We start from the raw sequence: 25,939 nt of genomic DNA on the forward strand, positions 1-25,939 counted from the left end.
CATCAACATCAGCCAGGTACACAATGGAGGTGTCCCTCACTCTCACCCCAAGCAATGCACTGAGCATCAGTCACTACCCAAACACCTGCTTCCTGCCTCTCCCCTCCCCCACTGCCTTCCATAGGCTCCTCCCGAATAGGACAGAGGAAGCAAAGGCAAGAGGGTGGCCAGAGGCTTTGCAGGGTGACGTTTATTTGCCAGGTTCAGCAGGCACACAGTTAGCCCACCAACCTTCACGTACCAGAGCAGACCCACAGGCATGCAGGGAGAGGGGCAGGACCAGCATGGAGTGCCGAGCAAGGGCAAGGACCAGCGTGGCTGCCTGTTCAGGCTGTGATAGGGTCTGACCAAGGGCACCTGCCAAGAGCATCCCTCAGGGGAAACTGGGGAATCTTATTCTACTTCCTCATCCCAGCAAGAGCAGCTTAATGTGGCTGAGTGACACCTCAGCCTCTGAGAGTAGAAACAGAGGAAAATCCCCTCCATGTTGCTGAACTGAGAGCAGAAAATCTGCCACTGGAAAAAGCAAGCTCCCAAAGCAGCCTATGAGGTACTGCCATGCCTCCCTGGGAGGAAGAGGATTTATGGCCTGAGCCTGCGTGAGGTGGCCACGGGTAAGGTCTCTTCCTGTGGTAGTGGCATCCAGGAAGACCATGGGGGACACCAGGCCTCCCTATCCGGCTCACAGTAAGGACTCAGACGGGCTGAGGCACTGGTGCTGGCCTGTGCTCTGCTCTCCTCGGTCTCACTGCTTGCATCCTATTTGTTTGTCCTGTCCTGTAGGGTTTCATAAGAATCGGGGTACAGAGCAACCCGATACAGGACTCAGAAGGGTGAGAAGTAACACAAAGATCTTCAGAGGGAAGATCCCCATTCAGGGAAAAAGATGGAAGCTTCTCCCCTTCTCCCCATTCTCTCTCCCACTTCTGAGGATCCCCACAGCTAACATGCAGTGCCCGCAACCATGTGACCAGACTCGACTTCAAGCACACTGCCCTAGATTTCTGTATCCTCTCTAGCAGCCAGCATCTGCTCCGAGAGCAGCCCACACGCTACAGGTACGCACCTTCATGTGCAGGAACCTACCACTGCTGACAGGGCCTCGCTGGAGGACCAGCTCTCAGGGCAAGGCCACCCAATTTAGGGCCTGGGAAAGTATGAAACTTGTAGGGGCCTGCCTGGGGAAATGACGAGGCAGGAAGGGGAGGAGAAGGAGAGCAAGGACCCCCTGAGTATCCCTAGAGCAGCATCCCACAAGGAACAGAAACTGGTGAAGCTAGCAAAAGACAGGAAAGCCACAAGGAATCCATGCAGGGGCTGGGGCTGGCCCTGTCTCTGGCCTGCCCACCACTCACACACATCCACACAGGAGACGAGACTGCTCTCCCATGGCCCCCAGGCATGCCCCACTGGGATGAGGGAGCTTGGGGGGAGCTAGGGCATCATGCCAGTGACTCTATATACAGTGAGAAGCCCCTCATCCATACTCCCACCCGCCTTCCCGTCCCTCAAAACCCCCAACAGGCTGCCCATTCAGCTTGTCTCCTCCCTCTGAGACTCCCGGGCACAGCCAATAGCCTCTTCTTTACTAGAGGATGGAGCCTGGCCCGTGGCGCCCTCTAGGGCTGTGCTGTCCGGCTGGGCCACAGCCGGCTCAGGGGTGGCAGCTGCTTTCGCAGCTGGCATGGCACTGCTTTGAGTGGTGGGCACTGCGCTCTCCTCTGTGGCTGGTGTGGCTCTCCCGTCAGTAGCTGGTGTAGCACTCCTGTCAGTAGCTGGGGTGATGCTCCCATCAGTGGCTGGGGTGGTGCTCCCATCTGTAGCTGGGGTGATGCTCCCATCAGTGGCTGGGGTGGCACTGCGATCTGCAGAGCCTACATTATCACTCTTGGTAGCACAGCCAGCACCACCCTCTGTGGCTGCAGTAGCACTGGCCCCAGAGGCTGGGACAGCTCCACTTGCAGCTGCAGCAATGGCCCCACCAGCAGCCCCGGGAGCAGCAGTGTCTGAAGCAGACTGGGCTGCAGCTGTGCCAGCCTGCTCTGGTGCCCGGAGCCGTTTCATGAGAGTGGTCACTCGAACAGCCTTCTGAAAGGAGGACAGTGAAAAAAAGGCTCGTGGTGAGATCCTCTGGATCCACTCCTGCCAAATGGCTACACCTAACCCCCTCCACAGTACCCCGGCTGTCTTTGGCCTCCCAGCTACTCAGTACTGCAGCCTAAGATAACAGCAGCAGTTACAGCCGCGTATGATGGCCCAGGAAAACTTTGTGTTCAGCGGAAGAGGTGCAGTGGCAGCAAGAAGAACTGTGGGTGCACGACGAAGCACTTGGGATTGGGCCAAGGAGAAAGCGAGCCAGAGCCTACCTTCCACTTGGCTCTGGCGAAGTTCTTTTCAATCTGGGCACAGACACCATCCTTGATGTTCTTATCAGAAGCAGCATTGCCAGAAATCCTAGAAAGGAGACAAATGCATATGATTGGAATGGTCTGTGCCTTCGGGGAGGCTGCCCAGACCTTCCCCATGCGATCTAGGGCCACCAGGCAGAGGCTTGACCTCCTGTCCTCCCACTCTCCACAGGCCCTGCTCACCACTCATGGGAGATGGCCTCCTCTGCGGTGATCCGCTGGTCCTGCTCCACCTCCATCAGCCTTGTGACCAGGTCTTTGGCTGGGGACAAAGCCAGGGATGGGCTAGGCATGGGCGCCCCATCTCATTGTCTAGATGTGATGCATGGGCTGGGGAGCAGGAGCAGAATCCAGCAGAAGCTGAGAGCAGTGCCTCCCTCCCTACTGCCCTATACTCTGCCCACGTGCTGGGTGTCTCCTCACCTGCCTGAGAAATATCGTCCCAGTATGGAGAGTCAAACTCATAGTCACCAGCCAGGATCTTGCGGAAGAGATTCTTGTCATGATTCTCATAGTCATCTTCTTCTACCTCCTCATAGAAGGGTGGGTTTCCTGAAAGCCTACATGGAGCAGGGTCACCTAGGATGGCCACAGGCACAATTGTCCAGCCCACCTGGCTGCAAGCCCAATTACATGCCCTTCCACTCACAGGATATACATGATGACACCAATGGCCCAACAGTCCACAGGGCGCCCGTACCGTTGCCGTCCTACCACTTCCGGTGCTAAAAAAAAACAAAAAAACAAAAAAGGTTCATTTGCCATCCGCTGGTCAGCATCAAGCTTGGCCAGAAAAAGTGCCATCCACACCCACTTCTTAGGACAGAGACTTCTCCCCTACCCCAAATTCTCTCCCTGAAGGCTGTCCCTCCACCGTTCCCTGTCCCAGTCCCATCCCTCCTTGCCCAGATACTCCGGGGTTCCACAGGGCTCCTTGATGAGGCCATTCTCTAGCTTAGCCAGATGGAAGTCGCTGATGACAATCTTTGAGTTCTTCAGCCTATTGTAGTACACTAGGTTTTCCAGCTGTTCGGGAGAGAATGGCAGAAAGGCAGGCAGAAGTTATCACGAGAGCCTCAGAAGCTGGACCAGAGCCCAGCGCGGCGCTCGCGCCACCCCCAGCCCAGGTGCCAGGTGATCCAGTCCCCTCTGGCTCTGGCCTTACCTTGAGGTTCCTGTGCACGATCTTGAGCGAGTGCAGGTAGGCCACGGCCTCCAAGACCTGCCGCACCACGTTGCTCGTGTCCCGCTCCGAGTAGTAGCCCTGGTCCAGGATCCAGTCAAACACCTCCCTCCCCGTGGCCCTGAGGGACACCAGCCCCTGAGCCCGGTGTGGGCAGGGTCGGGGGTAGGACAGGAGCATTTGGGAGGCCTGACTAGTACCAGGTGCTTGGCTGGGCAGAGCCCAGAGCCTTGGGACCCCAAGGGTTCCCAAAGTAGGGTTTTTTTGTTGTTGTTGTTGTTGTTTCTGTTTTTGTTTTTTTAGCTATAAGCAGAGGAAAGAGAAAAGGCCCTAGGGACTGGGGAATCCTGGAACCCCAGCATGGTACTCACAGCTCCAGGAAGATGAAGTATTCCTTGCGAGTCACAAACACATCTACCAGCTGCAGGATGTTGGGGTGCTTCACCCTAGTAGCAGTGGAAGGGGTCAGTGGTCAGGGCGGAGAGAAGCTCTGGTTCCTAAGGCACGTGGTTATAAGAGAGAAGCTGGCGCTTCCTGAGACCCCTGCCTTCTGAGCCCTTCCCTGCGATCTCCTACCCCACTCTGCCCTCAGACCTCACACTCACATCTTGAGGATGCCAATCTCATTCTTAGCTGCCTTCCGCACCTTGCGGCCGTCGCGCTTCTGGAACTTCTTGCAGGTGTGCAGCTTGCCCGTTGTCCTGTCCTTGGCCCGGAAGATCTCACAGAACTCCTCACTGAAGCCAGGAGGCACAGCGTGCCTGAGGACTGGGAAGCCTCCAACCCCCCAGCCCCCATCCCAACCCTGGTCCATCCACGCTTCACTCCCCAATAGGCCCAACACTCACGTCTTGATGACTTGTCCCAAGTCATATCTGTCAGTCACCTCCGACGGCTGGTTATAGTTCTTCTTGTCGCCCAGAGTCACACACCCAAACGGCATTGCTAGGCTGTAAGGTGCAAGCAGGATGGGGTCTGGCTCAGCTGCACCATTTTCTATGTTCCGTTTTCATATTTTTGAGACAGGACCTCACTATTTAGCCCTAGATACCCTATATGTAGATCAAACTGGCCTGTAACTTGCTGAAATCCTCCTGCCTCCACCTCTCCAGTAATGAGATTAAACTAAGTTTCTTTAGGGTCGGCGGATGGCTCACTAGGTAAGGGCACTGACCTCCAAACCCGAGTCTGACCCCCTGGGACCTACATGATGGAAAGAGAGAACCAACTCCCACAAGTTGGTCTCAGACCTCCATGCAAATACTATACTGTCCCCCAAAGTAAATAAATAGATGTAATTTTTAAATTAAAAAAAAAAAAAAAGAAAGCCACACAATTTCTTTAAAGTCAGGTATGGCGACTCACATTTGTCATTCTAACACTCAGGAAAGTGATGCAAGAGGATTGGCATGAGTCTGAGGCCAGCCTGGGCTAGAGTGTGGAACCCTATTTCAAAAATAAATAAATAAATAGAATCTTTATATCTCAGCTATTCCATGAGCATAAATTTAAGTTTATTCCATTAATTTTTTTGAGATCATAATTATATCATTTCCCTCCCACCCTCCCCCTTGCTCTAATCAAATTCATGATCACTTTCTTTTTAGTTACTGGTGTATGTGTGTGTGTGTGTGTGTGTGTGCTCCTGATTATATAAATATAACCTGCTAGATCCATATAGTGTAACCTGTATGTATGTTTTCAGGGCTGACCACTTGGTACTGGATAACCAACTGGTACAGCCTTCCCTGGGGAAGACCATTCTCCTGCTCTCAGCATTCCTTTCTCACTTGCAGTTCTGTCTAGAGCTACGATCTCTTGAGCTCTCCCCGATACTCGTTATTTACCTCTGATGGTCGAGAGATGCCAAATGTTGGTGAGGCTATGGAAAAGGGCAATCCCCCCCCCTTTGAAAAAACCGGGAGCCAGGCATGGTGCACACCTGAAATCCTAGAACTTAGCAGGTGGAGGCAGGAGGATCAAGGAGTTCAAGACTGGCATGGGTTACAGGAGACTTTGTGTTAAAGGAAAGGACAGGAAAGGGCCAGTTTTGCCAAACAAATATACTTCATGCACTTCTTTCATTTTTAAAGATTTTTCCCCCCGTTTATTTTGGAGACAAGGTTTCACTGTGTAACAGTCATGCCTGTCCTGGAACTCGCTCTGTAGACCAGGCTGGCCTTGAACTCACAGAGATCAGCCTACCTCTGCCTTCTGAGTGCTGGGATTAAAGACGTGCACCACCACCTGGCTACTACTTATTTTTATGTGTATGGTTGTTCGGCCCGCACACATGCCTGCGAGCCACATGCATGTCTAGTATCCATGGAGGCCAGGAGAGGAGGTTGGCTCCCCTGGAACCGGAGTCACAGACAGTTATGGGCTGTTGTGTGGATGCTGGCAACTGAACCAGGCCCTCTGGAGGGGCAACCAGTGCTTTTAACCACTGCACAATTTCCCAAGCCCACCCTATATACTATAAATATTTGTTCCATAGAAATGCATGTGTTTGAGCCAAGCGTGCCCCAGGAGTTCCAGGCCAACCTGGGCTACATAGGGAGAGCCTGTCAAAGAGAGGGCGGGAGAGAGAGAGGCAGGCATACATTTATGCCTCAGGACACTTGTGTGAGAGTGCTCATAATTGCCATATCCATAATTGCTAAAAGCTGGAAAGAGCCCAAATATCTACCACCAGCAGGATGTATTGTGGCATAGTCATATAATAGAATGTTATGCTGCAAAGGAAATAAAAGAGCTACGGTTCTTCTCAGCCAAACAGTGTATCTTGCAAAAAGAGTGTTGATAGAAACAGGAAAGAATGCATGTAGTGTGAGTCTTTTGATACAGAGCTCAAAACAGGCAGAACTCACCATACTGCTGGGGATTCAAACACAGAAGTAACACTGTATAGAAAAGCAGAAAATAAGTTCTAAGAGTCACGTAATGGTTCCCTCCTAAGGGACAGGACAGGGTGACAGAGTTAGGACACATGAGGGCTTCTGGAAGACCTGTTTCTAAACCTGAGTGGTACTTATAAAGGAATAAACTTCATATATTTTTTAAATTTGTATTGATTTTTCTTTTATATGCATTGGTGCTTTGCCTGCAAGTATGTCTGTGTGAGGGTGTCAGATCTTGGAGTAACAGACAGCTGTGAGCTGCCATGTGGGTGCTGGGAATTGAATGTGGGTCCTCTGGAAGAACAGTCAGTGCTCTTAACCACTGAACCATCTCTCCAGCCTCACTTTATATCTTGAAGACTGGGCCATGATGGCCCCACACCTTTAGTCCCAGCACTCATGCCTGAAAGCCTGCTCCAATGGGCAGAGAGATAACTGCTGGGGCTTATTACTTCTAGTTTAGCCAAGAAAATGCAAGCCCCAGATTCAGGAAGAAACCTTGTCTCAAAGGAATTGGCAGAGAGTGACAGAGAACCCTTGATGCTTTTCTTCTGCTTTCTGATATTCACAGCCATGAATGCTGTATGTGTTCACATACACACAAGAAAATGAATAAATATTTTTCAAATTTTGAACATTATTTATTTGTGGGGTTGGGTATAGGGGATGTCCTTTTCTAGGACATGAAAGGAAATAACAGCTCTCTCTAGGCAAAGAAGTGAATGTTGAAGGTGTAAGTTTTCTATCTTTTGTTTATTTTTGTTTATTTGTTTTTGAGACAGGGTCTCATGTAGCTTCAGCTGGCCTCAAACTTGCTACGTAGCTGAGACTAGCCTTGGACTCCTAGTCTTCCTGTCCCTATTCCTAAGAGCTGGGATTACAGGCATGTGCCACCAGGCTCTGATGCTGCTTTACAATTTTTATTACAACTCCTTTGATGGACTTAGTAAATATTGGATTCAGATATGTTGTTTGGGGTATATCTAGGTTCCTTGTAGGGGGAGGAGCAGCAGTGTTGGGCCTTGGCGCAGAAGGCTTTGCCAGAAAGCATGCAGGGATGACGGTCCAGCAAAGTAAGATACGTCTGCCCAGCGCTAAAGTGCTGCAGGAGCACACAGGGGACCAGGTGTGACGCTCCGTCCAGTTATTGCTGGCTCAGTAGACTCCAGGAACTCCGCACCTGGAGCCCAGTGCCCTGCCTCCACTCTGTCAGTTCCAGTCCAGTCCTCCATTGCAGTGCTGGATGGCTGACCCCAGCATCCACAAAAAAAGGCCTCTGCTGCCCTTGTTCCCAAGTGGACGGCTGCATCTACCTCTACAGACCTGACCCCGGAGTCTGCCTTCATAACGCCTGCTTTGTGCCGGCCTGTGGCTATACCAAGTTCTACGCTGAGGCCACGCTGAAACTGCTCTGCCTCTGCCGCCTCTGCTGCCTCTGCCTCTGCCTCTGCCACTGCTTGATGTGGAAGGGCCCAGGCCAGGGCCTTGAGCACCTAAATATGCCCGTTTTTGAAGGCACTTATAGTGTCAGCCTCCTTTGCATGGAGTACTCTTGAGCTGGGAGAAGCCCTCTGGGTAGTCCTGGCTGCCAAGTACTTCCTTCCAGGCACAGGCCAGCTACGCAATTCCCGGGGACCACAACCCTCCCTGGAGGCTTGTGTCCTCAGCATTAGGGATCAAATTCCATAACTTCTTCACCTGGATTTGCTTGAGCTTGGGGAATACAAATGCATTTCATCAGTGTGATTCAAGCCAGAGCTTAAGCCATCTAGCGAAATACCGCAGAGGCAAAACAAGAGAGGCTTAGAAGATGTCAACTGTGTGTCTTTGCCACTATGTCCAAAACCCTGTCCCTGCATCTGTTAGGGAGATCCGTGTGGCTGAAATATCACTCTTGCAGTTGGGAGCAGAGACACAGCCACGCACCCTCTCCACACTGTAACATCTGGAGGAAGAGGCCTGGCTCAGTACTCTAAGGACATTTTTCCCCCTTAGGGTGGCGATGATTATCCTCCCAGACTAGAATCTGAGGGCTATTCACTGGGCCAGAGAATGGTATCTTGGCTTGCAGGTTTCCCAGGAGGACCAGGCAGGGACCATTCCTAGTTCTGTTGTGTTGTTATACTGTTCCCTCTGATACAAACACCCTTCCCCCAAAGCCTCCCATGGGAATCCTATTCGTCACCACAGGCTTATTTATAACATTAAAAAGGATTCAGCGTCTACCTAAATGTCCAACAACAGGTGATTCGCCAGCTCAAGTGTGTCTACTCAAAGGCAGGAAGTGTGGGCATCAGTAAGAGTGCTACCCACCTTGGCTGCCCTGTGAAACAGCCTCCACACGGGCAAGGAATCAAGACCAGGGCTGCTTGTTCTTTCAGTACGAATTCTCACATTATAAGGCTGTCTGTGTAACAAGTTGTCTACAACAATCCGGATGCTCCAAGGCCAGATGCAAAATGGTCCTTTTGTGAGAAACCTTCTCCAAGCTCCACCTCCCTTCCCAGTCCAACAGCTCTGGCCTCTGCCAATGTGGTGTAGGTGGGAGGTTTTGTGAATGCCTGTCCCTGATTCTGGTGCCAGCTTTTGGCTATACATATGCATTCATGCCATAGGGCCTGGGCTAGTCTTAGGGTCTGTCTTTACCATGGAAAGCTCACACTGCTGTCCGCCTACAGCCAATGTCCTAAGGGACTCAGTGATGGGACAGGGACAGATCTACTTCAGCACCACCCCCCTCTACCTTGGCTGCCCAGATGTCACCACTTACTACCCCTCCCCAACATTCTAACTGAATTCGCTCGTACGCCTAGATCTCTCAGGGTCCAGAAAGAAGAAAGGGGGCCATGTCTCCAATCAACCCTTTCATCCCCTCTACTCCATTTATTTCACCATCTACTACCTACTGCTACCCGGGGGAGGCTGTAGGTTGTATACACCAAGCCCCTTGGTACCTCTGAGTAATAAGAGGGACTGGCCCCAAAGCTGAGAGAGTAGGTTAGAGACAGCATGAAGAAGGGTGGAAGGCCAAGTAGAAAGAGATTGGCATTTCTCATCCCCAAATCAACACCCAGCTAAGGAAGGCTTTCTTTCCAACAACACAGAACCTGGGTCAGGTCCACTATGGCCCAGGATGGCCCAGGAGCCCCACTGTAGCCACTTTCCTGGAGACAGAATTCCCTTCCTTCTCTGCAGAGGAAATAAACTATACACCTGGGGCACGGGAGGGTGAGGGCAGTGTAGAACATGATGCTACCACTGTCCTCCACTCTAGCAGGCTCTGGAAGCTTAGGGCTCAGTACTCCTGTTATTATTGTCTGCTTCTGGAGCTTGGCTACTGGGCTCAGTGATTCACCTCTCAGGCAAGCCTGAGGAAGTTTTGTCTGTTTGGTGTCCTAGTAATAAGGGGTCCCTAGGAGGTCTACTGGGTCCTTGGGGAAGTCTGAACCAAGGGAAACTCAATCAAAACAGAAGCCAAAAGGCCCCATCTCAGGGTTTCCTCCACTGGGGTCAGCCTGCTTCAGGTGTCACCTTTCATGTCCATAAATAAAGTTTCCTGCTGCCCTGGCCTCTGCCATGTGGGGCTCTAGAGCTTGCAGTAAATCTAGAGAGGCCGGGAAGGGCCCAGGAGGCCTCCCGCTGACTCCTGACTGTAGGCAACACCTCCCAATTTAGTGGCAGCTGTGAACACCAGCCTGTAGGCACCCCTCTTCCCTTCCCTCCCCTCTTCTTCTCCCTCAGTGATTAGAACTGAGTTTCCTACTGCAAATGGACATGGCCTGGCCCAAATCCTGCCTAGTTCTCAGCTAGCTAACACCACAGCCACAAACCTAGGGGAGGTAGCGACCTCCTTCCAGTGTGTATGGTATCAAGAGACAGGGAAGAGCTTCAAGCCCACTGTCCAAGTGCCTGAAGAGACTGGATAGGGTACGGTCCTGGCGGGGCACAAGTAGAGCTACCATCAATAGTTCCTGGTGCTGACTCGCTAGGAGCATAGAGGAGCCCCCACCCAGCACCAACATCACAGTCTAAGGAATGGGCATGAAGTCCACTGCTATTTCCAGAACAGTCAGCTCTCCATATGCAGGCAAAACCAAGAACCAATTGCCACTGGCCTTAGAATCCGGGGTCCCAATCTTTGAAGCCAGTGGAGGCCCTGCATCCTTTGGCTTGGAGGAAGGGATCGATCTGCAGATGAACACACTAGAGTAAAAGGTTGCTATGGTGATGGAAGTTTTAAAACAAGAGGAGGAGGAAGAGGTAGGTGTTAGTGAGGGTCCCTCTTCCCAAACTGACATTTGGCCTGGCCCCTTCCCCATGGGTTCTGTGACCCTGGTTCCCAGAAAGGAAGGAGAGGTGGGGGAACTGAAAGACGTTAGTGAAGAAAGGGCCAGAGACAGACAGACACAGGCTGAATCTACTAGAGGAGGAAAAGGAGGTGTCAGAGTAAAAGGGTCACAGACACAAGAGAGAAGCAGGGAGAAGGTTCTGAAGAGGACTCAGAATGCCCAGTAGCAGCCTAAAACCTCCATAGCTCTGGTCCCCTGAGCTACCCTTGGTATGTGGCTTTCAAGAATCTTCAGTATCCCCCAGACATACACTGAACTTGGCGTGGAGGCACAGTAAGAAGAGGTCAGCTTCTAGGAGCCTCTTGGTGGGGAAGAGACCAGCTATGTGGTCCCCTAGCAGGACAGTCCCCAGCCTCTCTTGCTGCCGTGATAGCCGCTCAGGCGAGGGAGGTTCAAAAGTTGAAGACACAAACATAGGAAGATAGAAATGAAGCCCAGAAACCCCGCTACTTCCTTTCATAAGCCTTCCTCTCAGCTGGCCCAGCCTTACCTGGGGTCCCCAGCAACCTCCACCCCGATCAGCTGAACTGGCCTTGGGTGCTGAGGGCCCTTCTTGCAGCTCAGTTTCATCCTGCCATTAATCTTGAGCAGATCCCAGGATGGCCAAAAGCAGCAGCAAAAACAGCACCCCAAGAAGCCAAAAACAGGACGACACATGCACACTAACACTCCCCCTGCCTCAGTTTCCCTGAACACAGATCACAGATTCTGTGGTCTTCCCTCAGAGCAGAAGACTGCCACCAGCCTGTTACCTGGTGGCCACCAGAGAATAAAGACACAGAGGAAGGCCTGCAGCAGAGACGTATAAAGCCAGGGTAGGGCACCTAGGGACCCACACGAAATGAGGAAAGAAAGGGAGACCCCTGTCCCATTCTGGTTCTGAAGGGAATAGAGAGAATCAATTCCAAGTGGAGGAAACTGAGGCCCAGAAGTCACTGGATCTGCCAAGAATCAAGTGGGGAGGGGGAGGGGAAGCCAGCCTAGGTCTGCAAAGGTGGTTCTGGGGGCCCCCCCAAAGCCTGAGCCTGTGTTTGGGGGCTGGTGCGCAGAAAATCTAGAGTAGTACAGACCAAGTAGGAGCTTTTGGTGAGGGAGAAGGGTTGCCCTGGTCTCTAGGAAGGAACCTGCTAGAGCAGGTTTGAGGTCGGGGGAACAGCTGGCAGCCCTCCGTGGGGCTGGGACTCAAGAGCTTAGGGTCTCCAGCCAGGCAAGGCAAGCTGAAAAAGACAGAAGCTAACGTTTTAATTGTCCCCGGCTACCCCAGCCGGGGTCCCCGTTCTCCACCACGGCACCACCCTGACCCCCTTCCCCAGTACTGCTGGCTCGCCCCCGCTGGCAGAGCAACACACATGCGGGAGGCACACGTGTGAGCACCAAGCCCCGCACCTCCCAGCAGGAACATGTGCGCCCCGCACCCCCACCTCGCACGTGTGTCCGTACACCGGGCCCCCCCGCCCCCATTAGTGACCCTCAGGAGAAGGCTCGGAAGCCTGAACTCGGCTAGGGGCCGACGGTCCACTCGGGCTTAGAACCTCCTCCCCCAGCCCCGCAGCAGCCCCGCCCAGCCCCCTCCGGATTGTCGCCCATAAAGAACTCTCCGTTGTCATGGAAATTAGTGACTGCCAAACCGGAGGGAGGGGGCCCCCAGGGGCAGTTGGGAGGGGCTGGAGACCGCTCAGGGAGCACGGATGGACTGCTCGGTCCTTGGCCCTTACCCCTATGAGGGTTATCACGAATCTTGTGGAGGGTTTGTTTTTGACAATTCGGAGCTGCAGAGCCTTTCTCTGGGACCCTCCCAAGCCGTCCGAGGTAATGGGGAACTTTAGCCCAGCCCCACATGCCACCCCACCTCGCATCTGCGGAAACCGCGCGCTGTGCCCCTGCTGGGACCCCAGAGTCCTCGCGGCGACCGCACGCACCCTGTGCGGGGATTCTCTAACCGAGCAAACGGTCTCCCAAGGACCCCCAACGTGCATCCCGGAGGCGCCCTCCCCACCGGCCCTGCCCTCCCTGCTCCGCACCTGCAACGCTGGTCGGTCACAGGGAGGAAGCGATAACCGGCTCAGCAGGGCTCCGGGGGCGGCCGGCAGAATCCGCTCCGGGCACGCGGGGCAGACGCCGCGCCAGCTGCAGCCGCTTCGACTCCAGAACCTCCAGCATCGCCAGTCGCTCTCTGGCAGCGGATTCGCACCCCGGGCCGGGGGCGGGCTGGGGGCGGGGCCTCTTCGCCCGGCCCGCCCCCACCCTGGCAGACCCGGAGACTGGAATCCCACTTGAGGGAGGGTTCATGCAGGTTGGTGACAACGCTGCCTGCTAGCCTGGCCCCCTTAGGCCATCGGACTCTAAACCCAGCAACAGGAGGCGAAGAGGCCCTTCCTAATCCCAAAGTAAGGAGTGGGGAATTGGAAAAAAAGCTTGAGTTCTGGAGCTGCACGGGAGTCACCTGGCTAGAAGTAGTCTGTCTCCAAGAGACTAGGGTCGTGCCCAGTTTCCAGAACCTGATCCAAAGGGCCGGACCTGCTTAGAAGCACACAGGCGGTCCCTAGAGCACCCCTTAGCTAGAATAAACACACAGGGGCATATTTTGGAATGAACAAGATACCACAGTAAAGGCCCTCAGACCTCTACCACCAACTCCTGCGAGGCCAAAATCTTCCTGGACTAAATTCCCAGCCCAGGTAGACTGGCTGGCTCAGTCAGCCCCCTCTGTGTAGTTTTGAATTCCCCAAAGTAGAAAAGTTACCTATGATGAAGTGTAGATCTGCTTTCTGCTCCTTGTAATAATCGTTAAACACATTCTAAGCAGCGTGACTCAGGTGACCTGGGCTAGGTTTTGGGGTCATGAAACTACTAGGAAGGAGTTTCGAATGAAGTCATTGGCCATGTTTCTGTCCTTTGTCAAGGAGGCAAGTGAACCCAAGGCCCACCCCAGTGCCCTCAAGTCCTGAGGACTATCCTGAGACAATAAAGGACAGATTTCGGTTTTTCACTGTCTGGACCTGGACTCCATCTTATCTTGCCCTTCTGGTGATCTGCCTGGCCCAGCCATCCTGGGAACAGGGTCACACGTTGAGCAAGGCTACTTGCTTCTCTGCCCACAGCTGATGATAGAAAGGACCCACCAAGTGATGAAGTTGGGGCTGGAGCCAGAAGATTGCCTGAGAAATTATTCTCTCAAGGTTTCTGGATAACTTCCTCCAGAGAGGTTGTTGGGCCCTTCGTGTCTTTCCCTGCTTCTGGTCACTTCCTCCAAGCCGTGTCTCTGGGCTCCTTGTATACTAAAGTGTCTTGGCCACAACACCCACCCCAGAACCAGGTAGAAACCTTTTGGCAAGCTAGGCAGAGCCTATTTCTAAATCTCACGATGCCCAATTAATGTTTGCAGAATGAATGAAAGGCCTGACACTCAATCCTTTCTGTAATTCCCAAAACGATGGGCCCCTGAGTTTATCGTATAGCCAGGACATGGTTGCGGGACCTCCCTGTAGCATGCATGTTTTCTAGCTTTCGCGAGAGTCATAATCTAGCCAAGACTGGGGGGCCAAGAAGCTGGATCAGGGCTTTAGAGTCAGTGGAAGGGGCGGTTCCCTAGAGCTTTGCCTGCTGCTGGCAGCACTCCACCTCTTCCTGGTCCTGTGCACACTGTGTGCACGTGGGTGACAGCACATGGCAGGGTCTGTGTGTACACGTGTGTGTGCTCTCTTATACCAAGGGAGATGGAAGCAGCACAGTGGATGCGGTGGTGCCCGGGGGCACGTGTGTCTGTGTTCTGTGTGCACCCAGGCGTGCTCACTGGCACATGTGCACGGAGGCAGCAACTAGTCCCAGAGCCCCGGTTCCCCCTTCCCGTCTGACACAAAAGCTTGGGATTGTGGAGGCTGAATCAAGCTGTAAGAGCAAGACAGAGGAAGGGGCTGGATCGCAGGCCAGATTTAGGATGACTTTACATCATTGACTGTTTCCAAGATCCACTCCCGAGCAGCCCCTTGCTTTCAGGTGTTGTTTCAAGTTTTGTTGTTGTTGTTGTTGTTTTGTCATTTGTGGAGGGCAACCTAAAGGCATGACTTGCCCCTCAGCTTCCCAGGGAGACACAGACAAAATAGGATCGGGCTTCAAGGTTTTGGCTTCAGGCAGCCTCCAGCTGCCCTGTGGACAAAGAGCAATTTGACAAGCTGTCAATAAAGAGCTTGCTATGTAAGCATAGGGACCTGAACTCCATTCACAGAACTGTGTTTAAAACAAAACAAAACAAAACAAAAAAGGGTAGTGGTCATGCACACTGTTAATCCCAGCACTTGGGAAGCAGATGCAAGTGGATCTCTGTGAGTTCAAGACCAGCCTGGTCTACAGAGTGAGTTCCAGGACAGCCAAGGCTACACAGAGAAACCCTGTCTTCAAAAAACAAACAAAAGCCAGGCATAGTGGTGAGTGTTTGTAATACTCAGGTAGATATCTGGGGTTTACTGGCCACTCTGTTAGCCTGATGAGTTCCAGGCCAGTGACTAAACGTTGCCCGAGGAACAAAAAACGTGAGGATAGCCTCTGGCTTTCACGCGCGCAAGCAAGCACACATACACATACATATACACACAGACAGGATGGGAGCTGTTATAGTAACTAATATTTTAAAAGACCGTCTTAGTTTTGGGTGGAGGGGTGTTTCGAGACAGGGTTTCTCTGTGTATTCCTGGCTGTCCTGGAACTCCCTCTGTAGTCCAGGCTGGCCTTGAACTCACAGAGATCTGCCTGCCTCTGCCTCCTGAGTGCTGGGATTAAAGGTGTGCCACCACCACTGGGCAAGACCAGTTTAATTTTATCCTTTCAGTTTTTCTAGGTCATATACTGTCTCAACCCCAAGCTTCATTCTCAGAGTCTCTTTTCAAAGCCAGCCTTGGTGAAGAGACATGGTTTCGAGCTACTCATTAGCCACAGGGATAAAAGTCTTTTGGCATCACCAGTGGTCTCTGCAAAGAGCCCTCCTAAGAACTCTGGCCACCGAGCATTCAGGAGCTGCCTGGCTGAAGGGAAGGTAGTCTAGGAAGGAGAAGGGAGCCCAGAGTTTATAGTTCTGGCTCCCACCAAAGCTAGAGGGACAAAGAACCGAAAGGAGAGGCAGGATAAGACGTGAACCTCAATATCCACAGAGCAGGCTGGAGCCTCAATAGCCCAGCAACAGCTCTCCATCGAGGATGCAGCCCATAACTGCCCTCTTTGCTTCCTACCCTGGGTACCAATGGCGGTATTCCCATGCCCCCTTATTTTGAAGGCCCCGGTTAACCCAGCTAGAGCACCCTCCAAGGTTTAGAGTCTAAGACGTGCATGTATTATTTATTATGTGTTCTCCCAAGAAGCATAAACTCGGATAGGGACCCTCAGTGGGGGGCAATTGGTCCATACCCCCAGCCATCTTTTGGAATTGCTCAGCTACTGTCCATGGTGTTGGCCTCGACCCTCAGAAGAAGGTCCAAGAAGGGAGCCGGAAGCAATCCTTTCTTCTGGAGCTAGGGGAAGGGGCTGCCCCCCATCCCCCACCTTATGACTCACTCTAGGCTGTGTGGGTTATTACATTATGTTTGAAATTACCATGGCAACAAGCTGGCAATCAAGGGTAATTGCACTTGTCGTCAGGGCAACAGGGCAAAACCCCATAGCAGCCATTTTCTGTGGTTACCCTTGGGGTGCAGTAAAGGTCAAGCCAGGTAGGAGACAACGACAACCAAGGGGCTTTGGGGAGGTCTCTGGAAAGGGCGGGTTGCCAGGGCCCATGAGGTTCTTGAGTGACGAGCTTAGGTATACCTTGGGAGAACCAAGGTCCCCCTCATTGACCCTGTGCCTGGAGTCTTGCCTTCCCCGCCTCACCCTCCACCTAAAACATGCAAAAGTACTTAAAGCAAGCAGAACCAGAAGTTTATGTGCTCACAGCTGGTACTTGTAGATCGCCCATGGGCCCTCTTCTTCGTATTCCCTGCGGCTGAGCCACAGGCTTTGGAAGGAGTCTCGGCATGCCATGATGGAACCCCCAAGCCAGGCAGCAACTGCACGGTGGGGAGAACCCAGCACAGTGGCGCCAGGGCCCAGTTCCTGTCTCAGGCGCTCGGGGAAACCACTCATCAGGGTGCTGCCACCTTCCAGCACCACATTGGCCAGCAGCTGCTCCCGCTGCTTGGCCTCCAGCCGGCTGATGCTCAGCAGAGCCAGCTGTGGGAGACCTGGCTGGTTGACTCCTAGCAGATTGGGTTGAAAGAGAGCCTCAGGGCAGCAGAAGCGCTCAGAGTTCAGTGTGATAACCTGCTTATCTGGGAGCACAAATTCCACGTGGGCCTGCGCCTGGTTTCTGGTCATCTCAGCTGCCATATCCATAGCCACATAACAGCAAGCCTCTTTAATCTGTCTGACAAGCCCTTCCTTGGGTGGTGAGTGGCCACTGGCCACAAGTAGCTGAGCCAGGTAATGCGTGAGGTCAGTGCCAGCCACATCCAGCCGGTAAGTGTCAAGTGGAGCCAGGTCCCCAGTGAGGATGGGTGCCACATAGGAGGTCCCATGGCCGCTTCCCACCACCAGCCCGGTGGTACGCCCATAGGCATAGAGCGTCAGCAGAGCCTGATGAACTGTCTGCATAGCTGGCACATGGAAACGCTCAAAGAGTATCTCAGCCACCTTTTCTCTGTTGGTACGTGGTGAGATGGGGGAGTCGGCCACAAGCACAGCCATCTCCTCAGGCTTCACTCTCAGTTTGCAGTAGAACAGGTGTTGCCACAGCACCTCCAGAGCATCCCAATCAGAGACTACTCCTCGGTTCAATACTGAGTAGGAGCCATCTTGGTGTTCGGGTACCACATATTGGGGCTGGCCCTGGGCTGGGTGTTGTAGCATCTGGACTTGCGAGGGTACCACACTCAGGACATGGTTCTCTCCAGCCAGTCCACATTTGGTAAATCCTGTGCCTGTGTCGATCACTATGGCTGACATTTTCTGGTAGGGACTGGATGAGTGGTGGCAGAGTATCGCCGACTGCACTGGCAGAGCATCCATAGTGGATACTAACTCATAGCAATTCCCACGGAGAAGACCCAGGTGTGCAACCACTGACGAGCACGTGATGTCCTCGGCTGTCAGCTTGAGCTGATGTCCACTCAAGGGCTCGTTGCCCACCATCGATACGGGCAAGTCCTTACAGCCAGTAAATGTGATCAGGGAAAGTTGTTCCTGGTTGGCCCTGTGGACATCACTAGGTTGCCAGGATGGGGCCCCATGTATGCTGGGTCTTAGAGCACAATTGTTTCCAGCTTTATCCCTGTTCACATAAATGCAGGCCTCCTCAGGAGCCAGAGGTACTCGGACTATCCCCACATGGGTAGGACTGCCCAATGGCTCGCTCTCCTGGGTGGAGGGCTGAACAGGTTCTCCAGAAATAAAAGAAGGCTCTTTGGTAATGGGGGACCTCCCTGTGAGTGGTACCTGTCTAGTGAGGGAAAGTTGTCTGGGAAGAGGAGTCTGCTCACTGAGATGAGGTGGATTAGTAAGGGCAGAGGGGAGCTGAATGGATAGGGAGCCCTGCTCAGCTACAGTTAACTGTCTAACAAGGAGGTTCTTCCCATTGAGGAAACTCTGACCAGTGAAGAAGACCTGCCCAGTCTCTTCAGCCTGAGGGCTATTAGGGTGAGCAGGAATGAGCCCTTTCTGGTTATTGCTGCCTGCTTCCTCCTGGAGTAGGGATCTGGAGGCTGTCTGGATATCGGCTGCTGGAGCCGGATCTGACCTTGTCCACTGCAATTGTCTAGGCTGGACTGTGGAACTGTCTTTCAACCCGAAAGAGTCTAGCATCCAGATGGTGCGGCCAGCATCAATCTTTCCAGCATCAGATTTGGACCAGCTAGGATCAGGAACTTGGGCTGGCATCCTTTCACCATATTGGAGGGGTGTCCCTGATACAACAGGTCTGGCCAGTGTCCCAATCCTGATAGGGGTTTCGGTGCCAGGGGAATTCTGTGGCTCTAGGTTGTGTCTGGCCTCTTTGCAAGCCAGGGTTACCTCTTGAAAGCTCCCAGACGAGAGGCTGGAGGGCACAGGGCTAGACATCATGGCTGTGGTGGACCAGAGACTGGAGTTATCACTCTTCGGGGAGAGGATCGGCCTGGGCAGTGACCGAGCAGACAGTATGTTTTCGGAGATTTGAGCCGATGGATGGCTGGGTGTGAGACCTACGAGCACCGCCCGGGAGCCCGTGGGGTCGTGGCACAGCAGTCCCATCCTTGTGTTGCCTGTGGCCATATCAAATACCAGCACGTGGTCTTCTACAGCCTCCTGGAGCTGGCAGGTCGGGGCGCCAGAAATGGGAGTCTGCCTGGCCTCTCGGGAGGTCAGCGGTGGGGACGGCTTGCTGTAGGCTCCTTGATAGGCAAGCAGCGGCACGTTGGAGCAGTTGTTGTTGTAGGAGCAGGGGAGCTGCTTGTCTGGCTGGGAGCTGTAAATCCTGTGGCTGCTCCGCTGTGTCTTGAGAGCATCTAGAGGCTCCAGGGCTGGTGTTGCGGCATCTAGCCTGGAGGCATGGACCAGACATTTCTGTGCAGGGTCCTCAGGCTGACTGGGTGGCACCTTCATCTTGGCAACCTCTTGATCCTTGGCATGGGCTGAAAACTCTTCTGGAGTAGGTGCCGGAGTGGGAGGAGTCTCCTTAAGGGAGAAATACACCTTGTCCTTTTTGGAGGGATCTAAGAGAAGGGGCAATTGGTTGCCACAGCTCTTGAGATCAAGCGGCAGGTCTTTCGTGGCTGCGGTGGGGTTAGTTGGATGGTCGAGACTGTAGGCGTAAGGATCGGCTGTAGCAGGCGGAGGCGGAGGCGGAGGTGTGGCCGCTGGAGGAGAAGCCTGAATTGAGGTTGGAAGGAGCAGTGTCGGTGAAGAAGTCGTCTTAGTTAGGTTAGGAGACTGAGCCAGCCCCAGCCCCTTGTCCTGCCCCTGATTTTGAACTGGAGCCTGAGGCACAGTCAGAAGAGGATCTTGACCTTCAGCTGTACCACTCTCCCCAGAGAGGAAGTAGGGTAGCCATCGACTCTTCCTGGGGCCCACAGAAGCCATCTGGCCAATGTTACAGGTTCCTTTGCCCCAGCCTACCAGGACTTTAGCTGGGGCCTTGCTCTCCCTCCCGATCTGTAGCTGAATCTGGGAGAGGTTGAATCCGTACTGGACTTTGTCGTTGGTGCCGTCATTGTCCATGCACATTGGCAGAGTCTGAGTCCCGTCGTCCATGAGGAAATGCTCTTGGGCTCCCACGGTGGGGTTAGAAGAGGAGACTCTTGGGGTCTCCGGGGAGGTCTGTGCATAGTTACGCTGGGAACTGACCTGAACAGAATCCTGGAGTAGTTGGAGAGTGGGCTGAAAGGGCGGAGCCTGGGAGGTTGAACTGCAGGCCATATCAGCTATAGCTCCGGTAGACAGTGACAACCCCTGCTTCGAATATAGGGGCCTTGAGCTCATCCATGGTCCCTGGCACCCTCTGAAGCTACCCCTTAGCTGCTGGCTGCTAAGCAAGGGATGGCCCTGGGGGCCCGATGGATCAGGGACCCCCACCTTCGTGGTGGCTTCCATAGTCCTGCTCCATGCCCTAGGTGCCCTGCCCCCACTTCATTGCCATGGTGACCCCACACAATCACTGTCCCCAGTAACCTGGAGAGTGACAGAGTATGGGATAACAGGGCCCCACCCCCTGAAGAGAGGGGCTTCCCTGGGGACTTTAGAAGGCAGAGAAACCGAGAGGTCTCGATGAGGTTAGGCCGCTATGGGCCTGCGCTGCCCCTCTTTACGAACCAGTGACCACTCCACCCTCAGGCCAACCCCTGAGTGAGGGCAGGGCCCCAGAGAGGGCCAAGGTAAGGTCAAGGGAGGAGAGTAGTCAGGGCAGAGTGAGGGCTTCCCTAACACTGGGCCCTTTGCAAGAGCAAAGCCTCGTTACTACCTAGTCTAAGAGACAGGGGAGGGTGACGGACCCAGGCTCAGCCCCAGGCTCCCCTCCCCTGTGTTCCCTGCTTCCGCTCCCGCTCCAGGGACAGCAGCTCCTTGGCAGTCTCTGCGCCTCCATATGGTTTTCCTCTGCTTGTGCCTCATAGAGCCCCCTCCCCAGAGCCACATGGCCCTGAAGCCCAGGACCAGCATCTTGCAGGAGTAGGTATGGGGGTGGCGGAGGTGGGGCCTCTACTCAGATTCTTCAAGTCAGAATGTTCTAGCTCTTGTCACATTGTGTCCGTTTCATCCTGGCCATAATGAGAGCATAGCACTAGGTACAGGGCTAGGCTGCAGTGGCCACAGTGTTCACCGAGGGGCAATCACAAGATGGGAAATGGTAAGGACATAGTAGGAATAGGGCCAGATTCACAATGGGACTATGGCAGGTACGAGGCCAGGCACACAGTGGGTGTGCTCAGAACTGTACTGTATATACAGCAAGGACGAGCTAGACAAAGTCCTGGATAGGGGTAGACATGTTAAAAAAAAAAAAAAAAAAGCAAAACCATAAGCTTTTAGGCTTGATCAGTAATCCTCCCCCTCCCCCACACACTCTTTCTTTCCTGGAGAAACAGAGGTTGGAAGGAATCAGCCCCTTAGATGCAGAGCTACTCTGAGGCTCAGTGATGCTTGTAGCCAGAGGTCGGGTCTTGGCGTGGGCCTACTTCTGGAAGTTCTGCCTCAGGCAGTCAAGCCCCCCTTCCTCCTCCAGCTCTGAGCCTTAGGTAGACTCCCTGTGTCTTCCAGGGCTATGTGCTATGTTCCCTTCAGGGCTCAGTCTTTCCACCCAGGATACAGGTTTGTGGAGAATGCAGATGTAGGCTTGTCCTCCTCCAAAGCAACATGTTTTCACAGAGGTTAAAAATAGTGTTTACAGTTGGCCGTGGGGTGCGAGGCTGTGTGACCAGGGACTGAGGCTGGCACCGCGCTGCATCTGCAGCTTTCTGATTGGCTGCCGGGCAAAGCCTGACTCAGCCACATTTCAGGCCCCTTGTGCCGTCCTCCCTCTTCAGTTAAGATGGGGAACAGGCAGCTTGGAGCCAAATTATTTATCACTGCGCCATGGGCCCGGGAAGGTGGAAAGCCCACGGGTCTGCAGGCTGTCTCAAACACACACATCCTTGCAGAACACTATTCATTCATTTCTGGTCCGAGCGAGCTACTTGTTTTTCCATGACAAAGAAGCCGGTGGCAGCCTCTAACATCTACGTAATATCAAAGTTGAGCTGCACCTGGGAAGAACGCGGAAGCGAGAGAGATGTCCTGAGTGACACCCCCACTGCCCACCAGCCTGACTCCTGAGCTCATGCTCTACCTCACTCAGAAGTGAGGCAGAATCCTCCTTTCCAGGACTGAGCTCCTTTGTGAGCAGTTTGTCCTGAGGTCGCCTAGAGGAAGAGAAAGGGCCGAGCCAGCTGAAGGGTCTGACCCAGGAAAGAAAGCCCTCCCAACCTGTGAAGCAAACATACCTGAGAGCTATTGTACCAGTGAGTGGTATTGCTCCCATTCTTTCTCTGTGCCAACATAATGTAGAACACATGGGCCACAGCCTGACAGCGGCTCAGTGGGCTGGACACTACAGTGTCTTTATTACGGGTGAGGAAGTTGTGGCCCATGAAGCAATTGTATAGTTGAGTCAGAATTGGAAAATAGGTTTCCTGACTCCGGACCCATTCTGTAGGAACACGGGGTGATACCGCTGGGTGCCGTACCAAGGCCATGCAGCAGTGAGCCCTGCCAGGAGTGAGCCAACAGGCCTTCCTTTGGGGGAGCTGCAGCCCCAAACCCCACACTTAAAGCTGTGCCTCTCTTGTACCAGCGCCCCTCCTGGTAGTTTAGCAAGTAGCTCAGGCCTGGGAAAGGTTGTGTTCTCTATGGGGGGGAGGGTGTCCTAAGGCAGTACCCTCCTAGGGACTCCATGGGACTGGATGTGGGACAGCTGTGCTTGCTGTGGCCAGGCTATGCCCTCATCCTCCGTCCTTAGAATCCGTGACTAGCTGAAGCTGGTCTCGTCCAGCTGAGGGGGCGGGGTGAGGAAGCTTCCAGTCTAGGCCCCTTTTGCTCAGTTCTTGGGGATAGTGCCCCTGTGCATCCCCCCACCACTTGTTTTTAAATAGTCTCTCTCCAGGAAGAAGGGCGTCCAATTCTATTTCTGATTCTGGGAAGTGAGGAGGGCCAATGTGTTGCCATGGTAACCTGAAATCCCCTCCCCCAGGCTAAGCCCATTCCCCAGGCTGAAGGCCTTGGGGTGGGGTAGGGGGGATGTCACGGAAGGGGTGGCAAGGAGGAGCTGAGGAGTTCAGTTTGAGGGTGAGGCCACAGGGTGACCCCTCTGTGTAGGCAAATGCCCTGCTTGGCCTTCCCACGCACACTCTAACTCACCTTCCAAACAGACACTGTGGAAGACCCCAGCTCTTGTGGAGAAGATCCACGCCTACCCCCAGGAGATCAAGCTGAAGCCCTGTCACCTAATAGGCCCTAGGGAATGTGGACAAGTGACAGAAAGGGCGTCAGGGGAAGAGGGGAGGTCATGCTCTACCAGGAGTTCTATGGCCCCTAGGTCAGCCTGGTCTACTTGTCCAACACAGACCCTATTTTGGGCTCCCTTGTACTCTTAGGAGGCAGCTAGCTCTGTGAAATCCCCATTTCTGTACTCTTTCCAGTATACCTGCCTTCAGCACGCTGTGCCCTGGGAATGCTCTAGACATCTCGAAAACCTTCAGCTCAGAAGGCGCCTTCAGCCGCCTCCCCGTGTGGTCATACACTTAACAGGGGATCAGAAAGTGAGGCTTTATTTCCCAGGAGCTTTGTCTCCGGGCCTTGTATATCAGCTTATGCACTCCCAAGGCTGCAGATTCGTAGTATTAGAGCTGCAGCGGGAGGGAGGGCGTTCCATCTAGCAGAGGGGAGTCTAGGCAAAGGAAGGCTTCTGAAGAGACCCTAAAGGTTCTCGTGACCCAACCCTGTCTCGATGCCGATGGGACACTGAGAGGTGCCTCAGTTTCCTACTTCTGTGTCCCCTTCGCACCTCTCCGGAACAATGCAAGGGACCCAAAGCCCTAGACCATTGGCTGCCCGGCAGTTTGCCCTGACCAAGGCTCACCCCTTCCATGGAGACAAGGCCACACTGTAAAGGATTTGGCACCTCCTGCTCCCTGTCCCACCTGCACAACCCCGCAGGAAGACAGTCAGAGACAAGAACCCCAGCCCCAGGGAATTCAAAGAGGGTGAGGTGAGATAATCCACTCCTAATCTGGATGTGGAAGGCAGAAGCCACTAGTGCTGGAAGGATATGGCTTCTGAGCTCTAAGGCACAGAGAAATTTAAATAACAGATGTTTAAACAACCTTCCCTGCAAGCCGCTGGTGCAGTGACCCCTCTGCTGTGATGTGTTGCAGCTTAAAAATAGCCCACGATGAACCGCTCTGAGCCCCAATTGACTCAAGCTTACGTAACTCCGTGTGAAAGATAGCCAGCCGCACCAGCCCAGAGGGAGGGAAATGGCACAGCCACCCTAACGGCTGCTCACAGCTGGCTGCCCCTTGCCTCTTACCCAGGGCAGACCCCCCTCCAACAGCCAGAGTGGCACATGGCTTCATGGGTTACGTTGCATACATCTCCAACCATGTCTGTCCAGGGGATGTGGAGAGAGCCTCTCCTTCAGGGATCCTACAGGAAACAAAGCCTGTGGAGAGCAAGTGGCAAGATAAAGAGCCCAGAGTACCCATTCACTTGGCAGGGAGACTGGAACTGCCCAGGGTATTCATTTCCCCCTTTGGGAAAGGAGCTTCTTGACTTGACAGAACAAGCTAGCGAAGCCTATTAGTGTGTGCCATACAGCCGTAGGGATGGAGCCAACTCCTTTGGGGCCTCTAATTCTCCAAGGCACAGCAACATCCCTGGAGAAACTCATAGCGCCACCACTGGCCACCAGCACGTACAAGGGGCGAGGCCAACTGAAAGGAAGCACAGGGGAGAGGTGAGGGTTTCTTCAACATTGAGAACACTGGTGCTCACTGGTCCCTCTGACAGCGTCCATGCTAAACCCCTTTAATGAGTTAGTAACCTCCATCAGTTCCTACCAAAGGAACTCAAAATAGGAATCGCCACAGGCCAGGTCCCCTGAGGTCCAATGGAGTAAGGGGGAGACAAAGCATATTGGGGATCTCGGGCCAGACTTATGGTTCCCTGTCAAAGCAGGTCAGTGTACTCATTGCATGCCTTCCAGGTGCGAGACAGTGACACCAGTGGGCAGTCAGGAGGCTGTGAGTCATCGGCTGCTCCCTCAATGCCAGCTCCCACCATGGCTTCCTCTAGTCTATTGGCATTTGCTTTGCCCCTCAGCCCCACTATGTTGTACTAGAAGGAGATAAGACAGAGAGCTGATGTTTTTGTTTGTTTGTTACAGGGTCACATGTAGTCCAAGCTGGTCTTGGGCTTATTATGTAGCTAAGGTTACCCTTGAGCTCTTGATCCTCTTGCCTCCACCTCCCAAGGTCTAGGCCTAGCAAGGCCTTAAGGACTTCTCCTTTCTGTTAGCCAATCACTGCACATGAGCAATATCCCTGTCACCACCTCCCTCACCCAATTCCCCACCCCACACACACACTAGGAGAGAGGTAGTCCATTGCCCAGCAGCCCAAAAGGCCATTAAGAAGGTCTGGAGAATTGTCTCAGAGGTTAAGAGCATTGACTGTTATTCCAGAGGACCCAGGTTCAATTCCCAGCACCCACATGGCAGCTCACAACTGTCTGTAATTCCAAGATCTGACCCCCTCACACACATGCAGGCAAAACACCAATGTACATAAAGTAAAAATAGTTTTCTTAAAAGGCCATTAAGAACTCCAAGTTTTGAGGCAAGCCTGGTCTACAAAGTGGTTCCAAGACAGCCAAGGCTACATAGAGAGCCCTGTCTCAAAAAAAAAAAAAAAAAAAAAAGAAAAGAAAGAAACAAAGAAAGCAGAAAGAAGCTTCCAAAGGCCAGGTGTGGTGGCACAAGCCTTCCATCCCAACAGTCCATTCAGGAGGTAGTAGAGGCAAGCAGATCTCTGTGAGTTTGAGACCAACCTGGTCTCAGAGTAAGTTCTAGGATAG

General features: G+C 53.4%; 2 protein-coding genes across 2 annotated transcripts; both read right to left on the bottom strand.

Annotated features, from left to right (window-relative positions):
- Positions 1–172: 172 nt before the first annotated feature.
- On the bottom strand, positions 173–13,003 carry Camkv (CaM kinase like vesicle associated). The gene is made up of 11 exons (XM_021662490.2): positions 12,862–13,003; positions 4,440–4,541; positions 4,197–4,328; positions 3,963–4,037; positions 3,574–3,712; positions 3,314–3,434; positions 3,058–3,133; positions 2,832–2,968; positions 2,592–2,670; positions 2,367–2,454; positions 173–2,088 (listed from the first exon to the last, which is right to left on the bottom strand). The coding sequence occupies exons 2-11, from the start codon at positions 4,532–4,534 to the stop codon at positions 1,534–1,536; spliced, it is 1,497 nt and encodes a 498-aa protein (XP_021518165.1). The 5' UTR covers positions 4,535–4,541; positions 12,862–13,003; the 3' UTR covers positions 173–1,533.
- A 3,753-nt stretch (positions 13,004–16,756) lies between these two features.
- LOC110564449 (uncharacterized) lies at positions 16,757–20,428 on the bottom strand. Its single transcript, XM_021661914.1, has one exon. It carries the CDS (start codon positions 20,426–20,428, stop codon positions 16,757–16,759), a length of 3,672 nt encoding a protein of 1,223 aa, XP_021517589.1.
- Positions 20,429–25,939: the final 5,511 nt, after the last annotated feature.

Source organism: Meriones unguiculatus, chromosome 6 (genome assembly GCF_030254825.1).
Source record: "Meriones unguiculatus strain TT.TT164.6M chromosome 6, Bangor_MerUng_6.1, whole genome shotgun sequence".
In the NCBI taxonomy this organism is placed as follows: domain Eukaryota; kingdom Metazoa; phylum Chordata; class Mammalia; order Rodentia; family Muridae; genus Meriones; species Meriones unguiculatus.